At 45.4% G+C, this 25500-nt stretch overlaps 1 protein-coding gene and 1 pseudogene across 1 annotated transcript in view; both read right to left on the minus strand.

Annotated features, from left to right (window-relative positions):
* Positions 1-25500, minus strand: part of LOC124716805 (trichohyalin-like) — a 118384-nt gene that overhangs the window by 66507 nt on the left and 26377 nt on the right. Inside the window, exon 4 of the mRNA XM_047243354.1 lies at positions 20827-20913. Coding sequence (XP_047099310.1) covers positions 20827-20913 — 87 coding nt within the window. The remainder of the gene's footprint in view (positions 1-20826; positions 20914-25500) is intronic.
* LOC124717649 lies at positions 12164-12281 on the minus strand (annotated as a pseudogene).

Raw genomic sequence — 25500 nt, forward strand, 5'->3', positions numbered from 1 at the left:
TATAAAACGGCAGTTCATTTGTGTGGTTGTAAACTATACTCAGATGATTCATGTCAAAATGTGCACACATATAGATGGCACCAGTATTGCGTGAACTAGGTATAAAACGGCAGTTCATTTGTGTGGTTGTAAACTATACTCAGATGATTCATGTCAAAATGTGCACACATATAGATGGCACCAGTATTGCGTGAACTAGGTATAAAACGGCAGTCCATTTGTGTGGTTGTAAACTATACTCAGATGATTCATGTCAAAATATTTCCGACGTGATTATGGCCGCACGACGGTAACTAATAAGGTTTGAACACGGAGAAGCACTCCATTTCGGAAATGGTTTGGGAATTCAATATTCTGAGATTCCCAGTATCAAGACTGTGTTAAGAATACCACATTTCAGGCATTGCTTCTCGCCACGGGCAACGCAGTGGTGGGGGGCCTATGCTTAACGAGCTAGTGCAGTGACGTTCGCGTAGAGTTGGCAGTACAAACAGACAAGCTCAAAATTCAAATGGCTCTGAGCACTATGGAACTTAACATCTGAGGTCATCAGACCCCTAGAACATAGAACTACTTAAACCTAACTAACCTAAGGACATCACACACATCCATGACCGACGCAGGCGTCGAACCTGCGACCGTAGCAGTGGCGCGGCTCCAGACTGAAGCGCCTAGAACCGCTCGGCCACACCGCCCGGCAAAAAACAGACAAGCAACACTGTGTGAAATAACCGAAGAAATCAAAGTCGGACATACGACGAACATATCCGCTAAGATAGTGTGGCGGAAGATGGCGTTAATGGGCTATGGCAGCAGACGACCGACGCAAGTGTCTTTACTAACAGCACGACACTGCCTGCAGCGCCTTGTCTGGGATCGTGGACATATCGGTTGGACCCTAGACGAGTGGGTCAGTAAGTCCCGATTTCAGTTCGTAAGAGTTGACGGTAGGATTCGAGTCTGGCGCAGACCCCACGAAGCCATTGACCCAATTTGTCAACAAGATAGTGTGCAAGCTGGTGGTGCCTCCATAACAATGTGGGCTGTGTTTACATGGGATATACTGGGTCATCAAGTCCAAATGAACAATCACTGACTGCAAATGGTTATGTTCAGCTACTTGGCGACCATTTGCAGCCATTCACGCACCTCATGTACCCATACAATGATCTCATGTCACCAGGCAACAAACGTTCACGAATGATCTGAAGAATATTCTGGACGATTTGAGCGAATGATTTGGCCACACGGATAGCCCGACACGAAGCCCATCGAACGTTTATAAGATATAATCGAGAGGTTACTTTGTGCACAACATCCTGCACAGGCAATACTTTCGCGATTATTGACGTCTGTAATGGCAGTATGGCTCCATATTTCTGCACGAGGCTTCCAACGACTCGTTGAGTCCACGCCACGTCTACACTCGTGCGCATAAACTGAGGATAATGCTGATACATGGTGAAACAACGCTCTGGTGGGCGGTTTGCGGGTTTAAATCACCTCGGGAATGACCATGCGGTGGCGCTCGCAGCAGTCCACATACGCAGCGGTGTGACGGTGCAGTGAGAAAAATGTGCAGACGTTTTCAGACGTGCTAATGGTGACTGAGTGTTGAAAGTGGCTCAAAGAACACATATTGATGACGTTATGAGGGGTAGAATACTAGGCTGGTCAAACACAGCACAGCAGGTCGTAGCACGGGCCCTCCATGTGCCACGAAGTGTGATCTCCATATTATGGCAACGATTCCAGCAGATAGGAAACGTGTCCAGGCGCTACAGTACGGGACGTCCACAGTGTACAACACAAGACCGATATCTCATCATCGGTACCCGCAGACGGCCACGGAGTACTGCAGGTAGCCTTGCTCAGGACCTTACCGCAGCCACTGGAACAGTTGTCTCCAGACACACAGTCTACAGACGACTGAACAGACGTGGTTTATTCGCCCGGAGACCTGCAAGGTGCATTCCACTGACGCCTAGTCACAGGAGAGCCCGTAAAGCCTGGTGTCAAGAACATCGTACATGGTCATTGGAACAGTGGTCCCAGGTTTTGTTCACGGACGAGTCCAGGTCTAGTCTGGACAGTGATTCTCGCCGGGTTTTCATCTGGCGTGAACCAGGAACCAGATACCAACCCTTAATGTCCTTGAAAGGGACCTGTTGGGAGGTCGTGGTTTGATGGTGTGGGGTGGAATTATGATTGGTGCACGTACACAACTGCAAGTCTTTGACAGAGGAAGTGTAACAGGTCATGTGTATCGGGACGCCATTTTGCACAAGTATGTCCACTTTTCAGCGGTGCAGTGGGTCCCACTTTCCTCCTGATGGATAATAACGCACGGCCCCACCGAGCTGCCATCGTGGAGGAGTACGTCGAAACAGAAGATATCAGGCGATGTCAGGGTACACGCGCAGGAAACGGTGGGGCTTTGTAGCGCATGTGTTTCGGGGCAGTGTTCTCAACTTATTACCAATACCGTGGACTTACAGATCTGTGTCGTGCGTGTTCCCTATGTGCCTATATTATTAGCGCCAGTTTTGTGTACTGCCACGTCGTGTGGCACAACATTCTGGAATTATCCTTAATTTATGAGCATGAGTGTAGATGACACCAGTATTGCGTACACAAGGTATAAAATGGCATTCGATTTGTATAGCTGAAAATTGTACTCAGATGATTCATGTCAAAAGGTTTCCGACGTGGTAATGACCGCACGATGGTAACTAATAGAGTTTGCCGGCCGCTGTCGCCGAGCGGTTCTAGGCACTTCAGTCCGGAACCGCGCTGCTGCTACGATCGCAGGTTCGAATCCTGTCTGGGGCTGGGATGTGTGTGATGTCCTTAGGTTAGTTAGGTTTAAGTAGTTCTAAGTCTAGGGGACTGATGACCTCAGATGTTAAGTCCCATAGTGATTAGAGCCATTTTTTGAGTACTTTGAAGGGTATTGAAGGCTTATGCTTAAATGTGAATAAAGAAGTTTAAGAAAATGAATTCGGTATCTTTTGGGTACCCCTTCGTATTTGGAACAGATGAAGAGAAATTGATAATAACAAACGATTACAATTAATATGCACTGCGCAACATGCTTAGAGCCATTTGAACCATTTTTAATAGAGTTTGAAAGCGGAATAGTAGTTAGAGTTGGACACACGGGCACTCCATTTCGGAGGTGGTTTGGTAATTCAATATTTCGAGATTCACAGTATCAAGGCAGTGCCGAGGATACCACATTTCAGGCATTGCCTCTCGCCACGGGCAACGCAGTGGTCGAGGGTCTTTGCTTAACGACGTTTGCGTAGAGTTGGAACTGCAAATAGACAAGCAACACTGTGTGAAATAACCGCAGAAATCAATGTGGAATGTAAGACGAAGGTATCCGTTGAGATGGTGCGGTGAAACATGGCGTTAATGGGCTATGGCAGCCAACGACCGACGCGAGTGCCTTTACTAACATTACGAAGTCGCCTGCAGCGCCTTACCTGGGCTCGTCACCATATCGGTTGGACCATAGACGAGTGGGTCAGAGGACTCTCGATTTTAGGTGTTAAAAGTTACCGTAGGATTCGAGTCCGGTGCAGACCCCAAGAAGCCATGGACACAAGTTGTCAGCTGGCTGCTGTGGCCGTGCGGTTCTAGGCGCTTCAGTCCGGAACCCTGCGGCTGCTACGGTCGCAGGTTCGAATCCTGCCTCGGGCATGGATGTGTGTGATGTCCTTAGGTTAGTTAGGTTTAAGTAGTTCTAAGTCTAGGGGACTGATGACCTCAGATGTCAAATCCCATAGAGCTTAGAGCCATTTGAACCCAAGTAGTCAACAACAGTGTGCAAGCTGGTGGTGTATCCATAACGGTGTGGACTGTGTTTATGTGGAATAGACTGGATCCTCTGGTCCAACTGAACCAATCGTTGACTGGAAATGGTTATGGTCGGCTACTTGGCGACCATTTGCAGCTGTTACGCACTTCATGTTCCCATACAATGATTTCATGTCACAGAGCCGTGATTGTTCACGACTGGTTCGAAGAACTTTCGGGACTACTCGAGCAAATGATTTGGCCACCAGATAGCCCGACATGAAGCTCATCGAACATTTATGGCACATAATCGAGAGGTCAGTTCGTTCAATAAATCCGGCATGGGCAACATTTTCGCAATTATCGACGGCTGTATAGGCAGTGGGGCTCCACATTTCTGCATGAGACTTCCAACGGCTTATGAATCCATGCCACATCCACAGTTGCTGCGCTACGCTGGGGGGGTGGGCGGGGGGGGGGGGGGGGGGGAGGTCTGACGTTATGACGTGATATTAGGAGGTCTCCCACGACTTTTGTATCTCAGTGTAGGTCAGAAACGAAAGACCCCCCCCCCCCCCGCCCCTGTATCTTTAACACTTGTTGTTGTTGTTGTCTCTCAGGTATACTCGGGGTGTTTGCCTAATGGCGTGCTTCCGGGTGTTCTGCTGAGCTGTTGTTTTGTTTTTATGCGCTGCTCTACAGAACACCCAGAAACACACCATCGTCGTCGTCTGAAGACTGGTTTGATGCACCTCTCTGCGCTACTGTGTCCTGTGTAAGAGTCTTAATTTCTGCATCACTACTGCGACCTACATCCTACTGAATCTGCTTACTGTATTCATTTCTTAGTCTCCCTCTACATTCTTTTTACCTCTCACACTTCCATCCATCACCAAAAACTGGCGATTCCTCGACTCAGGATGTATTATATCTACCAGTCCACTCTGTTATTTACAATGTGCCATATATTTGTTTCTTACTCTGTTCTGATCAGTACCTATTCATCACTTATTCGATCTACATATTCTCAGCACTCTCTGTAGCACCAAATTTCTAAAGCTTCTATTCTGTTCTGATATGAAGCTCTTATGGAGGTATTTCACTTCTGTACGTGACTACACTGCTAACCAATGACTTCACAAAAACTTCCTACCATCCACATTTCTATTCGATATTTACAAATACGACTTGTACAGAGTTCGTATTCTACGCATTGACATTCCGTGTTTTTTATCCTCACTATTTTGGTCAGCTGTTCTGCTGCCTAAATAGCAAAATACATCTAATACTTGCAGAGTCTCATTTTCTCAGCAAATTGCCACAGGATCGCCTGATTTAGTTCGACTGCATTTCATTACCTTTGTCGTACTTTTGTTGATGTTCATCCCGTATCCTCATTTCAAGCCACTATACATTCAGTTCAGCTGCTCCTAAACGTCCTTCCCTGTTTCAGACAGAATTAGAATGTTATCACCAAATCTCAAAGTTTTCATTTCTGCTACTCGAACATTAATTTCCTTAACAAAGTTTTCTTTGATTTCGTCTTGTGTTACAAGGACACAATATGAGAATCAGATATGTTGATTTATAAGGAGACAGTATGACAAGTGAAGTTCAGAACTCAAATATCAATCACCCAAAGTGTGTCGATACAACTCTCTAACATTCTCGAGTAGTTTTCTAAGTGTCTTTAATAGAGTAAAGTGTCAGCTTTTCAGACAGGCTCTGTGGAAGAATGCTCGCCTGCCTTGTGGGTGGCCCAAGTTCGATTCATGGCTGAGGATATTAAAAAGTAAGTGTATGTTCTATGAGTGTTTCCGTGAAGCATAAAATACATAATGATGAAAAAAGTAATTGCTAATGTTTTTTAATTTAAACAATCCTCTTTAACAATATTTTATAAAAGATCAGTAATTACGAATTTATATTTGCAGTAAAACTGTATTTTTGTGTGTGATAAATAATTAGAAACAACAAGACGTATATTTTTTGTAAAAATTGCATTTTGATATGTGTTAATTAGCATATATTTGATGAATTTTATATTTAAATGACGTAGGTATTCGAACTGAATGGAAAAAAGAGGCAATAATGATTCAAACAAGAGCCGAACATGTGATCCAGAGCCTATGTCTCGAGCGCTATCAACTTTATTCCACTTTTATGTATTTCATGCATCACAGAAATGCTCATACAGCATGCACCTGTGTTGAAAACTTTTCTTCAGCGAGGATCTGAAGCCAGGTCGCTAGCAAGCGAGGATTCTACGATGTAACCAGGTTTCCTGTCGAAAGTTTGAACACACTTTAGGACAAGGTTCCCAAAATTTTTGTCACGTGTAACATTTGACATTTTTAGTAATTTGGGTGTACCTCTACATCTTGTTTACTTTTTAACTAAACCTCTGCTTTGTTTGGGGGGGGGGGGGGGGGGGAGAGGATGAGCGACGACTGCCGCCAGGGAAGTAACGGTAAGGGGGGGGGGGCAATAATTTTCGCCATATTGCTCAGCTCTGACAACACACATACGGTTTTTGCGTCGTACCAGTCAGGTAGTATGTACGGTAGGAATCTGACGCACACAAGTAATAACGTTCCATGGAAGCATTTTTTTACACAGTCCTTTATGTGGTACTTATTTGTAGCAAATAATATGAAATTACATTATCCTGGTTGTGATACAAATATTCACTGAATAAGAAGGGAATGATATCTAAAATATTACTTTTACATTACAAAAAATTTATACCAGAATTGCAACAGAGCAGTAAACTGAACATGGACTATAGTAAATAAAAGACAAAAAAAAAGTCAGAATCGAATCAAATGTCGGCGTTAAATCGAACTTCAAAATCTGTAATTAGTCAGATTTAAGTTTAGATTCTGATGAAAGAACATCTACATATTTCAGTTGGAAGCACGCTGTCGTTTATTTTTAATTGGACTTCAAAGTCTGGCTCGATTCAGCTCAACTTAATCCCCAAGTCTTCTTCAGTACTTAGTCTGTTATTGTATTTAATGTACAAGAACTCAGACGACCCACATCTCGCATATGTACCTAGCAACAAACGGGACCAAAAAGTGGATTATTTGTTTGAAAAGAGAATGGTATTCTGTTTTTGTCCACATCCAAAAAGAGAGCAGAATTTTCTTTTTGAAACCACCTTCCATTCAACTGTCGCTAGTCACGACGATGAAAGTTTCTTTCGTGGTTACTTCTTCGGGTACTTTTCCTGAAAATGGATTTCTTAGACAGTCATATTTTGTGTAATCAACTGGACAGTACTTTTCAAAACCTCTCTGAAGATCCCGAGTTCGAGTCTTGGTCCGGCACACAGTTTTATTCTGCCAGGAAGTTTCATATCAGCTCACACTCCTCTGCAGCGTGAAAATCTCATCTTTTGTGCAGGGCCTTTAAGTGTATAATGTCTTGAACTAAATCTTCCATGGGAGCAAGTTCATTGTCTTACAAAAATGATATAAGGATAAGGAATGCGAAAAAGTTATTGTTCAGCACTTCAGAACTAAACAAAGTCGACTTTCTATGGAATGACGAAATTCTTTTACCGGCTAAGAAAGCTGTTGTGCCTAGTTTTGTAGGCCCATTTTCAGTATGTGAAGTCTGTCAGAGATATCAGCTAAATAGGCCAATCTTGATAACCACTGATCATCGGGGATAAAAAGTTTCATGCCATTGTTTTTGTCACTGAGAAAAATAAAATCCTCGGACCTCATTTCAAGTAATCGGTTTAAAATATTACCCTGGGTCAGCTGTCTTACGTGAGTATGAAGAAGCTAACTTTTAATAGCTTGAATTGAACGTAAGTTTAGAACCCTTACTGTGGTGACGTTTGTAATCTTTAGATCATCTGTCAAAACTATATGAAGAGTTTCGGGTATATCCTCAGAAGCCAGCGCTTCTCGGTGTACTATATGGTGTGTGCTTTGACAATCAGGCGCAACTTTGTCATTTTTGCTGCCAGTGCTGCTAAGCGTAGCATTGCCATCCCTTCCGATACGTCGGGACCGTCAGCGTTATGGACCTTCCTGTCCCGACATCCCGACAGGATCCAGCATTGTTCCGATTTTTCGAAATCCTGTTACGAGATTGGCTCAAGAACTGAAGTAATGCCATCCGTTAGCGCAGCATATAAATGCAGCCTCAATTGGTTATATTTATGTCAACAGGTTTATGTTGACAACGTCGTCTCATAGATGGTGTTGCATGTTGCGTATCCTGTATCGACGATGCAGGCACCTTCTAGATATGCCGTCATGATTCAAGAAATACTGCGAATTCTATTAGACAAATTAATCGCTGGTTGTGGAGACAATACCAATATCAGTTTCGGACGGCTTCATCGAGGCGGCCAACGGAATATGTTTCACCAGATTAAAGAAGAACTAGAAAATTGCATGCCCTGCCCATATTCTCCACAACACCGTATCAAGAGCTGCTGGAGTATTAGCTGTCAGCACTGAAATAATTGTCATGAAAATATTTAATTATTTTTAAATATGCACGGTAAGGACAGAGAAGCTGAAAGCGTTCTGCTTATACGTTGATGTCAGTCATCTCCCCTCTCACTCAAAAACAAGATGGCTGTCATTAATGCCCATAGTTGAGAGAATTCTTAATCTTTGAATTAGATTAAACAATTTTATGACGCCGAAGGCAAGCAAGCTAAAATAATTTGAAATCTTTTCGGTAGTCCGATCACTGAAATTTACATGTTTCTGCAGTGAAACTTAGCTCTGCGAGAAAAAATATAAAATTGTCGAGAAGAATAACGTGTCAATAATTGAAATAAGAAATATATTGATCGACACTCAAAGATGTCTCAGTGGAAGGAAGACTGACAATTTGATTGGCATGCAAATAAAGATGAATTTCAACAAACTAAAGAATCAGAACCCTAACGAAGAAATAATTACTTTTGAATTCGAAATTTGAAGACCAGAAAATGGCTTTTTCCACCAGAGCATTTGACTGCTTAGAGAAATGGGCTATTTCTTTTAATAAATATCAAGTATTTGATTGGATGACGCCATCTGAAACCCTAAACTGGTTGATGATTCAAAAAACTATTGTATAACTGACTAAAACTGGTGTGAAGATATCTTGTTTCCCGGAATATATGTGTCTGAAGGGCTTTTTAGAAATTAAGCGTGACTCAGAGGAGTGGAAGTCTAAACGATTTGTGGAAGAAAGGTGGATTTACTTTCTTAAGGAAACCGAAAATCCTAAACACAAATGCCAACTGTGCGAGTTCTTGTTTTCTATTACCGCACACAACGCCACTATAGAAAGAGAATTTTCGCTGATGTCGGCCCAGTGGACTGATGAAAAAGAAATCAGCTGCTGCGTGGGACTGTGGAATCAATCTTAAAGTGCCAGTTTAACTACAAGCTGACTTGCATGGAGTTTTATCAACACATAAAAGGAAAAAAGACTTGCTTGAAAAGGTGAAATCTTCCGGAAAACATGGTGTACCAGCAACTTCTGCCGCAACAAGTCCCACGTAATTGTGTTCTAAATGAAAAGTAATTATATTAAATAAAGTTTTTGCTTAATTTCTACACCACCATCTCAGAGTATCCCAAAGGGGTCCCAGCTGGAGATAGCAGCACTAGTTAAATGATCATACATTGCTTTGGCCCCATCTATACAAATACCAACACATTTTTTCCGAGCAATACTCACTATTAACAAGTAAAGGTCAATAACATTGAAAATATTTTCTGTTGATAGACAAAACGAAAAAAACGAGTAATAGCGCCGTATTTGTGACATCTGTACTCTCGTCTATTTGAAGAGCGAAATATGCGCACTCTTGTAGTCGTAATACCCGTTTCTTCAATACTGGAAGACATGTCTTCAATTCTCTTTTTTACCTTATTGTTGGATAACGGAACTTCTTAATTTTTCGTTATTACTGTACAACACTCATCATTCACTACAGTTGAGAATGCAAGAATTTTAGTGTGATGCTGTTGACTATGGTGAACTACACGTTTGCAGAATATGCCGACATGATGTATTGTGCGGCTAAGCTCGTCAGTTGTACACGGAGCATTTTCCACACTGGCACACACCTTCGGTCTCCCTCTCTGCTTCCAAAGCACTGCCAGGGAGTCTCTGAGACAGATAGATTCACCACCAGCAGGGCCGACTGTGGTGCGCCCACAGCTGCACCGCACCACATTGTACTCCATGTAGTGGAAAACCGTGTGACAACAAACACCAGAAACGTGGTAGGCAGGCTGAATGTGGATCAGCAAGATGTCTGTCTGGCATGATCTGCATGAGCAGCAGCTACACTCCGACCTCCCGTTACGATTTTTCGTCACAAGCCGACTTTTGCAAGTGGTTCTTGCACTGTTGTTTGGATGAGCCCAGCTCCCCATGGCGGATCCTTTTCACGGATGAAGTCAAGTTCACCAGCTAAGGTGTTCTCTGTTCCTACAACTTATTTGTGGACCAATGAAAATCCACTTGCTGTGCACTCCCAAGGGTTTCAGCAACAATGCGGTCTGAACATTTGGCTAGGGTTCCTGGATGGATGTTCGACTGGGGCACATGAGGGTGATTCAAATGAGGACCTTAAAGGTTCCATGAAATTTCGAAAAGTTTTGTGATGTATTTGCCAGGTTCCTTGGGGTTCACAAAGTGATCGACAGGTGGCAGAGTGATGATACAGCACGGGAGAAGGCAACAAGATGGCCGACCCGCTGTCAACACACACTGACTGAGCAGCGATATGCGATGCGTTTTTTGTGCAGTGAAGGTGTCAAACCAATCGAAATTCATCGAAGAATTACAGCGCAGCACGGTGATTCGTGTTTATCGTTGCAGCACGTGTACGAGCGGTGTACAAAATTTAAAAGCGGTGTAGCGTCTGTCAAGACCAGGACAAGCTCACCACGTAGTGGTGGGCGAGAACATGGCTTTAGTGGAGGAGCTTCTAAAGGAGAACAGACCGAATCTCTGAACAAAATACCCGCAAATTTGAAGAGTGGTATTGGTTCAGCACATACTATTATTCACAACCTATTGCACTTCAATAAGATGTCTGCAAGATGCCTATGAAGAACTTTTGCATCGTTTCCACGACGTAGGTGAAGTGCATTTTTGAGAAAAATTGTTACAGGCCATGAGGCTCGGTTCCATTATCGCCAACAAGAAACGGAAAGGTCAAGCAAGGAATGGCGCCACAGCTCATTGCCGAAACCAAAAGAATTCCGCACTCAACCGTCTGCTGGAAAAGTCATGCTAATTTTCTTCTGGGATGCAAATGGATTAATTTTGGAGCGTTACATTGAAAGGGAGTGACGGTAACCAATACTTCTACGACAGCAAATGATTCCACTGGCAGATCAACCCCACTCCCACACTCCATGAATTCGGTATCGATGATGAAGTTAATTATTGGGTTAAGGAATCCTTCACAAACAGGAAATCTTAACTGAAATTTCTCGCAAAAATCTCCGAATCATTCGAAACAATAACAGGTGTCAGGCAGGAAGATGAACCGTCACCCGCGTACTGTAACTGGCTTGAAAAATAAAAATCATCCGAGAGTGGTAAGAAGCACTACCAAAGACAGATATAAATAATGTAAAACTAGGACTATAAGAGAAAGGATTCAAAACCAACAGTTTCTCTTTCGCTAGTAACCTAGAGATATTTACCAGATACACAAATTCAGCCATAACTCTGAGGAATTATATAGAACAATTGTTAGGAAACATGCCTAAAAATAACGACTTACAAGTAGAAATAAATAAGTAACACACTAGGTGCCTCAAAATAATTATAAACAGACTCTGAGGGGCTCAAAAAAGTTAAAAAAAATCAAAGATATAAGAGATGTCACTTAGATCAATGGACTGCATAAAGAAACAAATGGTACCACAGACTAAAAGTCTGTGACTGAATGCCTACTCTGCAAAGGCTTCTGTAACTAAATGTTATACCATTGTAATAAGACCTCGAGGAGTCAAACCAACAGAGCATATTACGTTACTGAGAGTAGGACAAATGGAGATAATACAGAAGAATCCTTCGAAAAATTCTTGATCCGTTATCTGATGACGATGGGCAACACTTGCTAAGGAGCGACAACGAACTCAGTAGCAAAAGCTCACAAAAAAAGTCCGTCCGAACAGGCCTCGGCAGGCCCAACGGCACCGACCGGCCGCCGTGTCATCCTCACCCACAGGCGTCACTGGATGCGGAGATGGAGGGGCATGTGGTCAGCACACCGCTCTCCCGGCCGTATGTCAGTTTACGAGACCGGAGCCGCTACTTTTCAGTCAAGTAGCTCCTCAGTTTGCCTCACAAGGGCTGAGTGCAGCCCGCTTGCCAACAGCGCTCGGCAGACCAGATGGTCACCGATCCAAGTGCTAGCCCAGCCCGACAGCGCTTAACTTCGGTGATCTGACGGGAACCGGTGTTACCACTGCGGCAAGGCCGTTGGCAAAACCCCACAAAGTGCCAGACAAAATTCAGAGCGTTTCCTTTGACGAATAAAAAATGAGGGAAACATGATACCTAAACAAATATTCCAGTACAAAAAAATAAAAGAAAGACACTCAATCAATGAACCTCAAAGAAGAAATGAATGTTTCTCTTTTAGATATCCAGAACAAAGAAAAAGGTTAGAAACTAATTAAAGAACTCCGACGTTTTTCAAGAAAAAGAAAAATACTAAATAAATAAAAATATTCACCGAGTAACAGACTTAAAGACTGAAAAAGTACTGGTAAGAAGAAAGGAACACCAGAAATAAGAAACAAGTGACGGTGGTCCATAGTCATCAAGATTCAATACAGCAATGGCAGCCACTGTCTCGAAGATATATATGACTCTAAAACACTAAGGGGCCTACACAATTTTTTTCACTCTTGACGAACACACTCATTTAATTCACTATGAAATGACATTAACCCTCGGTTTGATTACACGGTCTTTAAACATATTTAAACCTAATTTGACCAGTCGGTATTGTTAGCTGTTATACGAGGCACATTGCTACAAATGAAAAGGTGGAAGGACCGAGTTTATTGTTCCGTCTTATCCCAAATAATGGGACACGCACCCTTGGATTACACGTAGATCCGCTAGTAACTGGACCAGTGATGGACCCGTCCCAGCAACTGCCTCGCAAAGGATTTAGGAACAGCCTGTGTATGAACCCGCCTGCTCTGAATGGGATCAAAGTGCTTGCCTCGATCTGAGAGTCAGTTTTCTCATACAGTTATGTACTCTATAAACCATTCTGGGTGATCGATGTTTCATAATTAATCAGTCCGTGTCACGTACGGATAGAGGAATTAGTCTCCGCATACATCAGCTAATCTTTCTTATCACGTACTTAATACTCTGAAGTGAAATATGCGATAGAGACAACAGAACTTCAAATACGTGTTGATTTAGCTTTAGATTATCGAACAGCACACAAAGAGAAGAACTCCAGTTTTATTCCTGCAATTTAGATTTAAAGATACCTGAAGAGCGAACGGATGATCAATATGCGTCAGTTTTCAATATCTTTCTTCATCATTTTCGAAGGAGAACTGTACTTGTGGGTTAATGGCTGATAAAATATTTATTTTGTAAAAGAAAGTCTAGGTGTAGTGTTATTCTTTCTATTTTATTTAGTTGTGTTTCATTTTTTGCAACTAGTTTCTCGATCGCTCCTGTAAAAAAATACTAAGTTAAGAGTGCTCTGACCTTATCGCCCTCAGTTCTAAGGTACATCTGCTATATCAAACTTTTAAGTTTTTCTGGTTCAGAAGATCAATTAAAATCGCTGTCTCATTGTTGCACATATTTTATACCATGTGATTTCTGTGGATCACTTGTTTCTGTTCCTGCATGTTCGTAGCAGGTGGCAGTATCTGCTTGAAGAAAGCCGTTTATCGCAGTGTCAGCATGGGTTCGAGATAGAAAGTTCTGTATGTTTTCAGTAACTTTTAACTAGGATATGTTTATAATATACTGTAATATGGTGACATATCCTGCTGCATCGAACAAGCCATTGCTTATTGCATTACAACACTAGAGCCGGCCGCTGTGGCCGAGTGGTTCTAGGCGCTTCAGTCCGGAACCGCGCTGCTGCTACGGTCGCAGGTTCGAATCCTGCCTCGGGGATGGATGTGTGTGATTTCTTTAGGTTAGTTAGGTTAAAGTAGTTCTAAGTCTAGGGGACTAATGACCTCAGATGTTAAGTCCCATAGTGCTTAGAGCCATTTGAACTCCAACTACCAGAATCGCTTTTTGGTCAGAAGTATGCCCAGTTACAGTAATTAAAACGTCAACTTTTGTTGAATTGTTTGTTAGAAACTGTAAAAACTGAGTCTCACTGTGACTTAGCGTTAGTTTCTTTTCTACAAGCTATGAGCTTATGTCTTGAACTGCACAATTTGAAGCCGGCCGCTGTGGTCGAACGGATCTAGGCGCTTCAGTCCGGAACCGCGCTGCTGCTACGGTCACAGGTTCGAATGCTGTCTTGGACATGGATGTGTGTGATGTCCTTAGGTTAGTTAGGTTTAAGTAGTTGTAAGTCTAGGGGACTGATGACCTCAGATGTTAAATGGTTCAAATGGCTCTGAGCACTATGGGACTTAACATCTGACGTCATCAGTCCCCTAGACTTAGAACTACTTAAACCTAACTAACCTAAGGACATCACACACATCCATCCCCGAGACAGGATTCGAACCTGCGACCGTAGAAGCAGCGCGGTTCCGGACTGAAGCGCCTAGAACCGTTCGGCCACAGCGGCCGGCAGATGTTAAGTCCCATAGTGCTTAGAGCCATTTGAACCATTTTTGAACAACACTGGAGCAACATATTTTTTTCCCCGGAGTAGCGCTGGTTCTACATTCGGCAACGACCTATACTTCCCCAACACAATGGCAGTTTTCATAAATTTTGGGTTTTATGATTGATTCTTCTACATAAGTATCTGGGTTATTTTATAACAAGAATAGTATTCACTTTGAACATGAGCTGAAATTTTGGTGACGCATACAGCTTTTTTAAAATTTGATATTTTTGTCTTATTTTCTCCCGGTCCGCAGCTCGTAATCTCGCGGTAGCGTTCTCGCTTCCCGAGCACGGGGTCCCGTGTTCGATTCGCAGGCGGGGTCAGGGATTTTCACCTGCCTCGAGATGACTGGGTGTTGTTTTGTCGTCTTCATCATTATCATTCATCCCCTTTACGGTCGGAGTAAGGGACCTTGCCTAGTACGGCGGTGCGGGTCTCCTGCATCGTCCCCTACGCTCTGTTACGGAGTATGAGACTTCATCATCATCATTTTCTCCCAGAACAGCGCATTGATCACCAATACACAATGAGGTGACGGAAGTCATGAGACAGCGACATACACACGAGGTGGTAGTATCGCGTACATCAGGTATAAAAGGGCTGTGCATTGCCTGTGTTGTCACTTGTACTCAGACGAGTTATGTTAAAAGGTTTCCGACGTGATTACCACAGCACGGTGAGAATTGACAGGCTTTGAGCGTGGAATAATGATTTGAGCTAGGCGCATTGGACATTCCATTTCGGAAATCGTTATGGAATTCAATATTGCGATATCCACAGTGTGAATTGTTTGTCGAGAATACCAAATTTTAGTCATTACCGTTCACCGCGGACAACACAGTGGCCGATGGCCTTCACTTAACGACCGAGAGCAGTGTCGCTTGCGTAGAGTTGTCAGTGCTAACAGACAAGCAAGACTGAGTGAAATAACTGCAGAAAGCAATGTGGGACCTACAACGAACGTATCCGTTAGCACAGTGCGACGAAATTTGGCGTTAATGGTCTATGGCAGCAGACGACAGATGCGAATGTCTTTGCTAACAGCCCGACATCGCCTGCAGCACCTCTCCGGGGCCCGTGACAGTATCGGTTGGATCCTAGACGACTGTAAGACCGTGGCCTGATCAGATGAGTCCCGGTTTCAGTTGGAACGAGCTGATGGTAGGGGCTGAGTGTGGCGCACTTCCCAAGAAGCTATAGACCCGAGCTTTCAACAAGACACCGTGCGAGCTGTTGGTGAATCCATAACGGTGTGGGCTGTGTTTACATGGATAACTGACTCGAAGTGGTTATGTTCGGCTAATTGGACACCATTTGAGGCCATGCATGGATTTCATGATCCCAGACGATTGAATTGTCACCAGGCCACAAATGTTCGTGACTCGTCTGCAGAATATTCTGTACAATTCCAGGTAATGAATTGGCCAGCCAGACCTGCTCAGACATACGGGGTGTTCAAAAAGTCTCTCCGAAGCGCCGTATGATTGTTAGCCGCGCGTATGATTGTTTGCCTGCCCCGGTTACTTCCCTTCAAGTGGACTCTCCCAACATTCCACTGTTTCGTTTATCTCAGCCAGCGTCTGTAGTATCGTTGGTGTGTGTCGTTACGTGTTGACGTGAACGTTCAAGTTTAGTCCCTTTGTTCGTTTGTTTCGTTTTTGTCACTGTTAAAATGGTAACAGTTGAAGAACAATTGTTCAAAGCTGGCCGTAAATACACAGCTTCAGTTCGTCAAACATTTAATTCAGTTTTCCAGGAGACAACATTCCCACATCGCGATACTGTGCGAGATTTGATTAACAAATTTCGAAGTACGGGTTCAGTGACGGATGCACCAAGAAGTGGTCGTCCTAGCGTTTTGTCTGAGGATAAACTACTCGATATTTCCGATGAAATGTCCATGAGTCCGAACAAGTCAGTAATAGAACTCGTCCAGGAAATCGATGTTAGTGTCGGAACGGCCCAAACAGCTCTAAGGAAAAAATCAGAACTTTTCCCATACGAAGTGATACTCGTGCAGGGACTGAAAAAAATACTGATCATGGCAAGAGATTGCATTATTGTCAATGGTTCAAAAATTTCGTTGAGAAAAATGGAAGGGATATTCTTAATGAAACGTTTTTCACTGATGAGGCGTGGTTTCATTTATCCGGGTACATGAACTCGCAAAATTCTCGTATATGGAGTACTGCAAATCCATTGTGTATTCATGAGGAAGCACTTCATTCTGTGAAAATACGAGTTTGGATTGCAATTTCTAGACGTCGGATTGTGGGTCCCATATTTTTCAACGAAACAATAAACGCACAACGATGCTGCAGTGATATTCTGTACCCAATCATAGGAGAACTTGTTTTAAGTGAAATACTGACCGGTTATTTTCAACAAGATGGTGCAACCGCGCATACAGCTCGCGGTTCAGTGTCACTGCTTGCTGATGTTTTTGGTGATCGCATGATTTCACAGGGACTTTGGTGTCCACTATCGCCTGACCTAATACCACCTGACTTTTTCTTCTGGGGTGCAGCGAAAGCAACTGTCTATAAAAACCGTCCAAAATCCATCGATGAATTGAAAACTGCAATATCAACTTTCACTGCTTCTCTTACAGAAGAAATGCTACAGCTTGTGTTTGGAACCATGATTAGACTAATTGAATAGTGTATTCAGCAACAGGGGGGACACTTTCAACATTTAATGTGAAAATCTGTAAGTAAAAATGAGTATTCAATGAATTAATAACTTGTATTTCACTTCGTTTCATTTCGGTATATTCACTGCGGCATACGGCACGCATGGCTAACAGTCATACGACACTGCGGAGAGACTTTTTGAACACCCCGTATATACCTGGCGGTTCTGTAGTCACGCTGGATTGACAGGCTGGACGGGTCCCGTGAAGCTTGCCAGCCGAGCGGAAACACAAGCTAACCTGCTTTGACCACTGCGCTTTAGTACGCGTGCACTCTTGTGGCAGGCTAGGGTGCTTTAATGATTAAGGCGGAGACAATGGCAGGCAGGGCTTGTGCAACAGCCTGTAGCAGTTAGTGTGGGGACTCGCTAGTACAGGGTGATTCCGTCAAAGAGTTACGAACTTCCTAGAATGATGGAGAAGGATAAAGTTATCAAAATGAGGTAGGGGACCGTATACAGGGAACAACCGAGTCGAAATCATAAGGGAAACTCGCTCTGATACTTCCGACAGTGGACTAGATCTACGGGTACTGTTATTGATAAGACAGTGGGGTAGGAAACTTTCAGATGGACCAAACATGGGCTCTAAAATGCTTACCTTAAGAGTTACGAGCACTTCTTCACCTTTGATACTATAAAACGCATCTGATCTCCTGCAAGCCCTTTCGTTTCCATGTACACTCCTGGAAATGGAAAAAAGAACACATTGACACCGGTGTGTCAGACCCACCATACTTGCTCCGGACACTGCGAGAGGGCTGTACAAGCAATGATCACACGCACGGCACAGCGGACACACCAGGAACCGCGGTGTTGGCCGTCGAATGGCGCTAGCTGCGCAGCATTTGTGCACCGCCGCCGTCAGTGTCAGCCAGTTTGCCGTGGCATACGGAGCTCCATCGCAGTCTTTAACACTGGTAGCATGCCGCGACAGCGTGGACGTGAACCGTATGTGCAGTTGACGGACTTTGAGCGAGGGCGTATAGTGGGCATGCGGGAGGCCGGGTGGACGTACCGCCGAATTGCTCAACACGTCGGGCGTGAGGTCTCCACAGTACATCGATGTTGTCGCCAGTGGTCGGCGGAAGGTGCACGTGCCCGTCGACCTGGGACCGGACCGCAGCGACGCACGGATGCACGCCAAGACCGTAGGATCCTACGCAGTGCCGTAGGGGACCGCACCGCCACTTCCCAGCAAATTAGGGACACTGTTGCTCCTGGGGTATCGGCGAGGACCATTCGCAACCGTCTCCATGAAGCTGGGCTACGGTCCCGCACACCGTTAGGCCGTCTTCCGCTCACGCCCCAACATCGTGCAGCCCGCCTCCAGTGGTGTCGCGACAGGCGTGAATGGAGGGACGAATGGAGACGTGTCGTCTTCAGCGATGAGAGTCGCTTCTGCCTTGGTGCCAATGATGGTCGTATGCGTGTTTGGCGCCGTGCAGGTGAGCGCCACAATCAGGACTGCATACGACCGAGGCACACAGGGCCAACACCCGGCATCATGGTGTGGGGAGCGATCTCCTACACTGGCCGTACACCACTGGTGATCGTCGAGGGGACACTGAATAGTGCACGGTACATCCAAACCGTCATCGAACCCATCGTTCTACCATTCCTAGACCGGCAAGGGAACTTGCTGTTCCAACAGGACAATGCACGTCCGCATGTATCCCGTGCCACCCAACGTGCTCTAGAAGGTGTAAGTCAACTACCCTGGCAAGCAAGATCTCCGGATCTGTCCCCCATTGAGCATGTTTGGGACTGGATGAAGCGCCGTCTCACGCGGTCTGCACGTCCAGCACGAACGCTGGTCCAACTGAGGCGCCAGGTGGAAATGGCATGGCAAGCCGTTCCACAGGACTACATCCAGCATCTCTACGATCGTCTCCATGGGAGAATAGCAGCCCGCATTGCTGCGAAAGGTCGATATACACTGTACTAGTGCCGACATTGTGCATGCTCTGTTGCCTGTGTCTATGTGCCTGTGGTTCTGTCAGTGTGATCATGTGATGTATCTGACCCCAGGAATGTGTCAATAAAGTTTCCCCTTCCTGGGACAATGAATTCACGGTGTTCTTATTTCAATTTCCAGGAGTGTATTTTTGGAGGAGCTACTACGGGCCAAAACAAAGAAAAATTCAGTAAATATGGACACTGAAATCTGTACTTTTTACATACATCTACATCTGCATTTATACTCCGCAAGCCACCCAACGGTGTGTGGCGGAGGGCACTTTACGTGCCACTGTCATTACCTCCCTTTCCTGTTCCAGTCGCGTATGGTTCGCTGGAAGAACGACTGCCGGAAAGCCTCCGTGCGCGTTCGAATCTCTCTAATTTTACATTCGTGGTCTCCTCGGGAGGTATAAGCAGGGGGAAGCAATATATTCGATACCTCATCCAGAAACGCACCCTCTCCAAACCTGGACACCAAGCTACACCGCAATGCAGAGCGCCTCTCTTGCAGAGTCTGACACTTGAGTTTGTTAAACATCTCCGTAACGCTATCACGGTTACCAAATAACCCTGTGACGAAACGCGCCGCTCTTCTTTGGATCTTCTCTATCTCCTCCGTCAACACGATCTGATACGGATCCCACACTGATGAGCAATACTCGAGTATAGGTCGAACGAGTGTTTTGTAAGCCACCTCCTTTGTCTATGGACTACATTTTCTAAGGACTCTTCAAATGAATCTCAACCTGGTACCCGCCTTACCAACAATTAATTTTATGTGATCATTCCACTTCAAATCGTTCCGCACGCATACTCCCAGATATTTTACAGACGTAACTGCTACCAGTGTTTGTTCCGCTATCATATAATCATACAATAAAGGATCCTTCTTTCTGTTTATTTCGCAATACATTACATTTGTCTATGTTAAGGGTCAGTTGCCACTCCCTGCACCAAGTGCCTATCCGCTGCAGATCTTCCTGCATTTCGCTACAATTTTCTAATGCTGCAACTTCTCTGTATACTACAGCATCATCCGCGAAAAGCCGCATGGAACTTCCGACACTATCTACTAGGTCATTTATATATATTGTGAAAAGCAATGCCCCCTGTGGCACGCCAGAGCTTACTTTAACGCCTGTAGACGTCTCTCCATTGAGAACAACATGCTGTGTTCTGTTTACTAAAAACTCTTCAATCCAGCCACACAGTCTGATGTTCCGTAGGCTCTTACTTTGTTTATCAGTGCGGAACTGTATCGAACGCCTTCCGGAAGTCAAGGAAAATGGGATCTACCTGGGAGCCTGTATCCAATACTTTAAGAGGTATGAACAGTTTTTCATCTTTACTACTGTGAAGGCAAGCATTTTAGAGCCCCTGTTTGCTCGACATTTTTCTCTTTTATTTTGGACGATACTACCTCCTCCCAAAACCAGAGAACCAGAGAACTAGAAGAGGTCCACAGCCAGAAGTATCAGAACGATTTTCGCTTACAACTACTGCTGCACATACGATAAAACTGAGTATTCGTGTCTCACCTGCTTCTCCAGTTCCTCCCTGGCGTTTGGTGGGAGCTCCGCCACAGCCTCTGGTTTCTTCTTGTTGCGAGGCTCAACAGTCGCATACTGGAACACAGAAGAACGACTGAGTCATCGCTATTGCGAAACCTTCTCACAAGTAAAACAGTTAAACAGATTCACTCGCACACACCAAGGAAGCACTAGTATAATTATTGAGACTGTTCTTGACATTGCCGGCCGGTGTGGCGGAGCGGTTCTAAGCGCTACAGCCTAGAACCGCGTGACCGCTACGGCCGCAGGTTCGAATCATGCTTCGGGCATGGATGTATGTGATGTCCTTAGGTTAGTTAGGTTTAAATAGTTCTAAGTTCTAGGGGACTGATGACCTCAGAAGTTAAGTTCCATAGTGCTCAGAGCCCTTTGAACCATTTTTTGTTCCTGACTTTATGACCTTCCGCTCGTACAGCTTAACACGCTGCGCGGTAGCTTGCGAGACGGCGAGCGAGGCAGACCTGGACCGAACCCGCCTCAGGAGGCAGTTAACGGACGAAGTCACCCGCGCAAAGTTCACTCGTTTCCCAAACAGATCACGCGAACAACTCCCCTCTCTTATGTCAAGTGCCCATTATACACTCCTGGAAATTGAAATAAGAACACCGTGAATTCATTGTCCGAGGAAGGGGAAACTTTATTGACACATTCCTGGGGTCAGATACATTACATGATCACACTGACAGAACCACAGGCACATAGACACAGGCAACAGAGCATGCACAATGTCGGCACTAGTACAGTGTATATCCACCTTTCGCAGCAATGCAGGCTGCTATTCTCCCATGGAGACGATCGTAGAGATGCTGGATGTAGTCCTGTGGAACGGCTTGCCATGCCATTTCCACCTGGCGCCTCAGTTGGACCAGCGTTCGTGCTGGACGTGCAGACCGCGTGAGACGATGCTTCATCCAGTCCCAAACATGCTCAATGGGGGACAGATCCGGAGATCTTGCTGGCCAGGGTAGTTGACTTACACCTTCTAGAGCACGTTGGGTGGCACGGGATACATGCGGACGTGCATTGTCCTGTTGGAACAGCAAGTTCCCTTGCCGGTCTAGGAATGGTAGAACGATGGGTTCGATGACGGTTTGGATGTACCGTGCACTATTCAGTGTCCCCTCGACGATCACCAGTGGTGTACGGCCAGTGTAGGAGATCGCTCCCCACACCATGATGCCGGGTGTTGGCCCTGTGTGCCTCGGTCGTATGCAGTCCTGATTGTGGCGCTCACCTGCACGGCGCCAAACACGCATACGACCATCATTGGCACCAAGGCAGAAGCGACTCTCATCGCTGAAGACGACACGTCTCCATTCGTCCCTCCATTCACGCCTGTCGCGACACCACTGGAGGCGGGCTGCACGATGTTGGGGCGTGAGCGGAAGACGGCCTAACGGTGTGCGGGACCGTAGCCCAGCTTCATGGAGACGGTTGCGAATGGTCCTCGCCGATACCCCAGGAGCAACAGTGTCCCTAATTTGCTGGGAAGTGGCGGTGCGGTCCCCTACGGCACTGCGTAGGATCCTACGGTCTTGGCGTGCATCCGTGCGTCGCTGCGGTCCGGTCCCAGGTCGACGGGCACGTGCACCTTCCGCCGACCACTGGCGACAACATCGATGTACTGTGGAGACCTCACGCCCCACGTGTTGAGCAATTCGGCGGTACGTCCACCCGGCCTCCCGCGTGCCCACTATACGCCCTCGCTCAAAGTCCGTCAACTGCACATACGGTTCACGTCCACGCTGTCGCGGCATGCTACCAGTGTTAAAGACTGCGATGGAGCTCCGTATGCCACGGCAAACTGGCTGACACTGACGGCGGCGGTGCACAAATGCTGCGCAGCTAGCGCCATTCGACGGCCAACACCGCGGTTCCTGGTGTGTCCGCTGTGCCGTGCGTGTGATCATTGCTTGTACAGCCCTCTCGCAGTGTCCGGAGCAAGTATGATGGGTCTGACACACCGGTGTCAATGTGTTCTTTTTTCCATTTCCAGGAGTGTATCAACAGAAAGGGTGTCACAGCAGAAAAATCAAAATCAAACGAATCTTCTGAAATAATAAAAACATCAGAAACCGTACGATCCACCCACACTTCGGTGTTTCGTTTACAAAAGGCGGGCCGGAGCCGATTATCAAATCTACAACTCACATTCGAAAGTCAACACTTATCTTGTCGTTATTCTTTTGACCAAGGCTGCGAGTCCTTGGCTTCAATTCATGGTTAGTTGATTTTAAATTTACACTACTGGCCATTAAAATTGCTACACCACGAAGATGACGTGCTACAGACGCGAGATTTAACCGACGGGAAGAAGATGCTGTGATGTGCAAATGATTAGCTCTTCATAGCACTCACACAAGGATGGCACCGGTGGTGACACCTACAACGTGTTGACATGAGGAAAGTTTCCAACCGACTTCTCATACACAAACAGCAGTTGACCGGCATTGCCTGGTGAAACGTTGTTGTGATGCCTCGTGCAAGGAGGAGAAATGCGTACCATCACGTTTACGACTTTGATAAATGTCGGATTGTAGCCTATCGCGATTGCGGTTTATCGTATCGCGACATTGCTGCTCGCGTTGGTCGAGATCCAATCGGTGGGTTCAGGAGGGTAATACGGAACGCCGTACTGGATCCCAACGGCTTCGTATCACTAGCAGTCGAGATGACAGGCACCTTATTCTCATGGTTGTAACGGATCGTTAGCCACGTCTCGATCCCTGAGTCAACAGATGGGGACGTTTGCAAGACAACAATCATCTGCACGAACAGTTCGACGACGTTTGCAGCAGCATGGACTATCAGCTCGGAGACCATGGCTGCGGTTACCCTTGACGCTGCATCACAGGCAGGAGTGCCTGCGATGGTGTACTCAGCGACGAACTTGGGTGCACGAATGCCAAAACGTCAGTTTTTCAGATGAATCCAGGTTCTGTTTACAGCATCATGATGGTCGCATCCGTGTTTGGCGACATCGTGGTGAACGCACAATGGAAGTGCGTATTCGTCAATGCCATACTGGCGTATCATCCGGCGTGATGGTGTGGGGTGCCATTGGTTACACGTCTCGGTCACCTCTTGTTCGCATTGATGGCACTTTAAACAGTGGACGTTACATTTCAGATGAGTTACGATCCGTGGCTCTACCCTTCATTCGATCCCTGCGAAACCCTACATTTCAGGAGGATAATGCACGACCGCATGTTGCAGGTCCCGTGCGGACCTTTCTGGATACAGGAAATGTTCGACTGCTGCCCTGGCCAGCACATTCTCGAGATCTCTCACCAATTGAAAACGTCTGGTCAATGGTGGCCGAGCAACTGGCTCGTCACGATACGCCAGTCAGTACTCTTGCAGAACTGTGGTATCGTGTTGAAGCTGCATGGGCAGCTGTACCCGTACACGCCATCCAAGCTCTGACTCAATGCCCAGGCGTGTCAAGGCCGTTATTACGGCCAGAGGTGGTTGTTCTGGGTACTGATTTCTCAGGATCTATGCACCCAAATTGCGTGAAAATGTAAGCACATGTTAGGTCTAGTATATTTGTCGAATGAATACCCGTTTATCATCTACATTTCTTGTTGGTGTAGCAATTTTAATGGCCAGTAGTGTATGTATGCTTTGTTGTCTTCAGTCCGAAACTGGTTTGATGCAGCTCTCCACGGTACTTTGCTTTGTACAAAGTACACTACACTATTTATGAGAAACAGCTGGAGACAGCGTCTGCCGTAAAATATCCAGGCGTAACTATCGAGTACGACCTTAAGTGGAATGACCGTATAAAACAGATAGTGGGAAAAGCAGACACAAGACTCAGATTCATCGGAATAATCTTAAGGAAATGTAGCTCATCCACGAAAGAAGTGCCTTACGAGGCGCTTGTTCGCCCGATTCTTCAGTATTGTTCAGCTATCTGGGACCCCTATCAGGTACGACTGATAGAGGAGATAGAGAAGATCCAACGAAGAGCGGCGCTTTTCGTCACGGGATGGTTTAGCTGGCGAGAGAGCGTTACGAAGATGCCAAACAAACTCCACTGGCAGACGTTACAAGAGAGGCGGGGAGATTTACTATTGAAATTTCGGGACAACACTTTTTAGGAGGAGTCAAACAACATAATACTTCCCCCCACATACATCTCGCGTACTGACCACGAGGAGAAAATTCGAGAAATTAAAGCCAATACAGATGCTTACCGACAATCATTATTCCCACGCACTATTCGCGAGTGGAACAGGGTTGGAGGGTTCAGATAGTTGTACCAAAAGTACCCTCCGCCACACATCATTAGGTGGCTTGCGGAGTATGATGAAGGTGTGGATATATATTCAGTTCCTCCTCATTAATTACACAATCTACCCATCCACTCTTCAGTATTCGTCTGTAGCACCACGTAGCTAGAGCTTGTGTTCTCTTCTTGTCTGAACTGTATATCGTCCACATCTCAGTTTCATACAAAGCTACACTCCAAACAAATACGTCCAGGAAAGACTTGAATCTGTTTTCGATGTTAAAATATTCCTCTTCTTCAGAAACGCTTTTCCTCCCATTGGAAGTGTATATTTTATATCCTCTTTGCTTGGCAATTGTCAGTAATTTTGCTACTCAAATATCAAAACTCATACATTACAGTTG

This window comes from Schistocerca piceifrons, chromosome 9, assembly GCF_021461385.2.
Source record: "Schistocerca piceifrons isolate TAMUIC-IGC-003096 chromosome 9, iqSchPice1.1, whole genome shotgun sequence".
NCBI lineage: Eukaryota > Metazoa > Arthropoda > Insecta > Orthoptera > Acrididae > Schistocerca > Schistocerca piceifrons.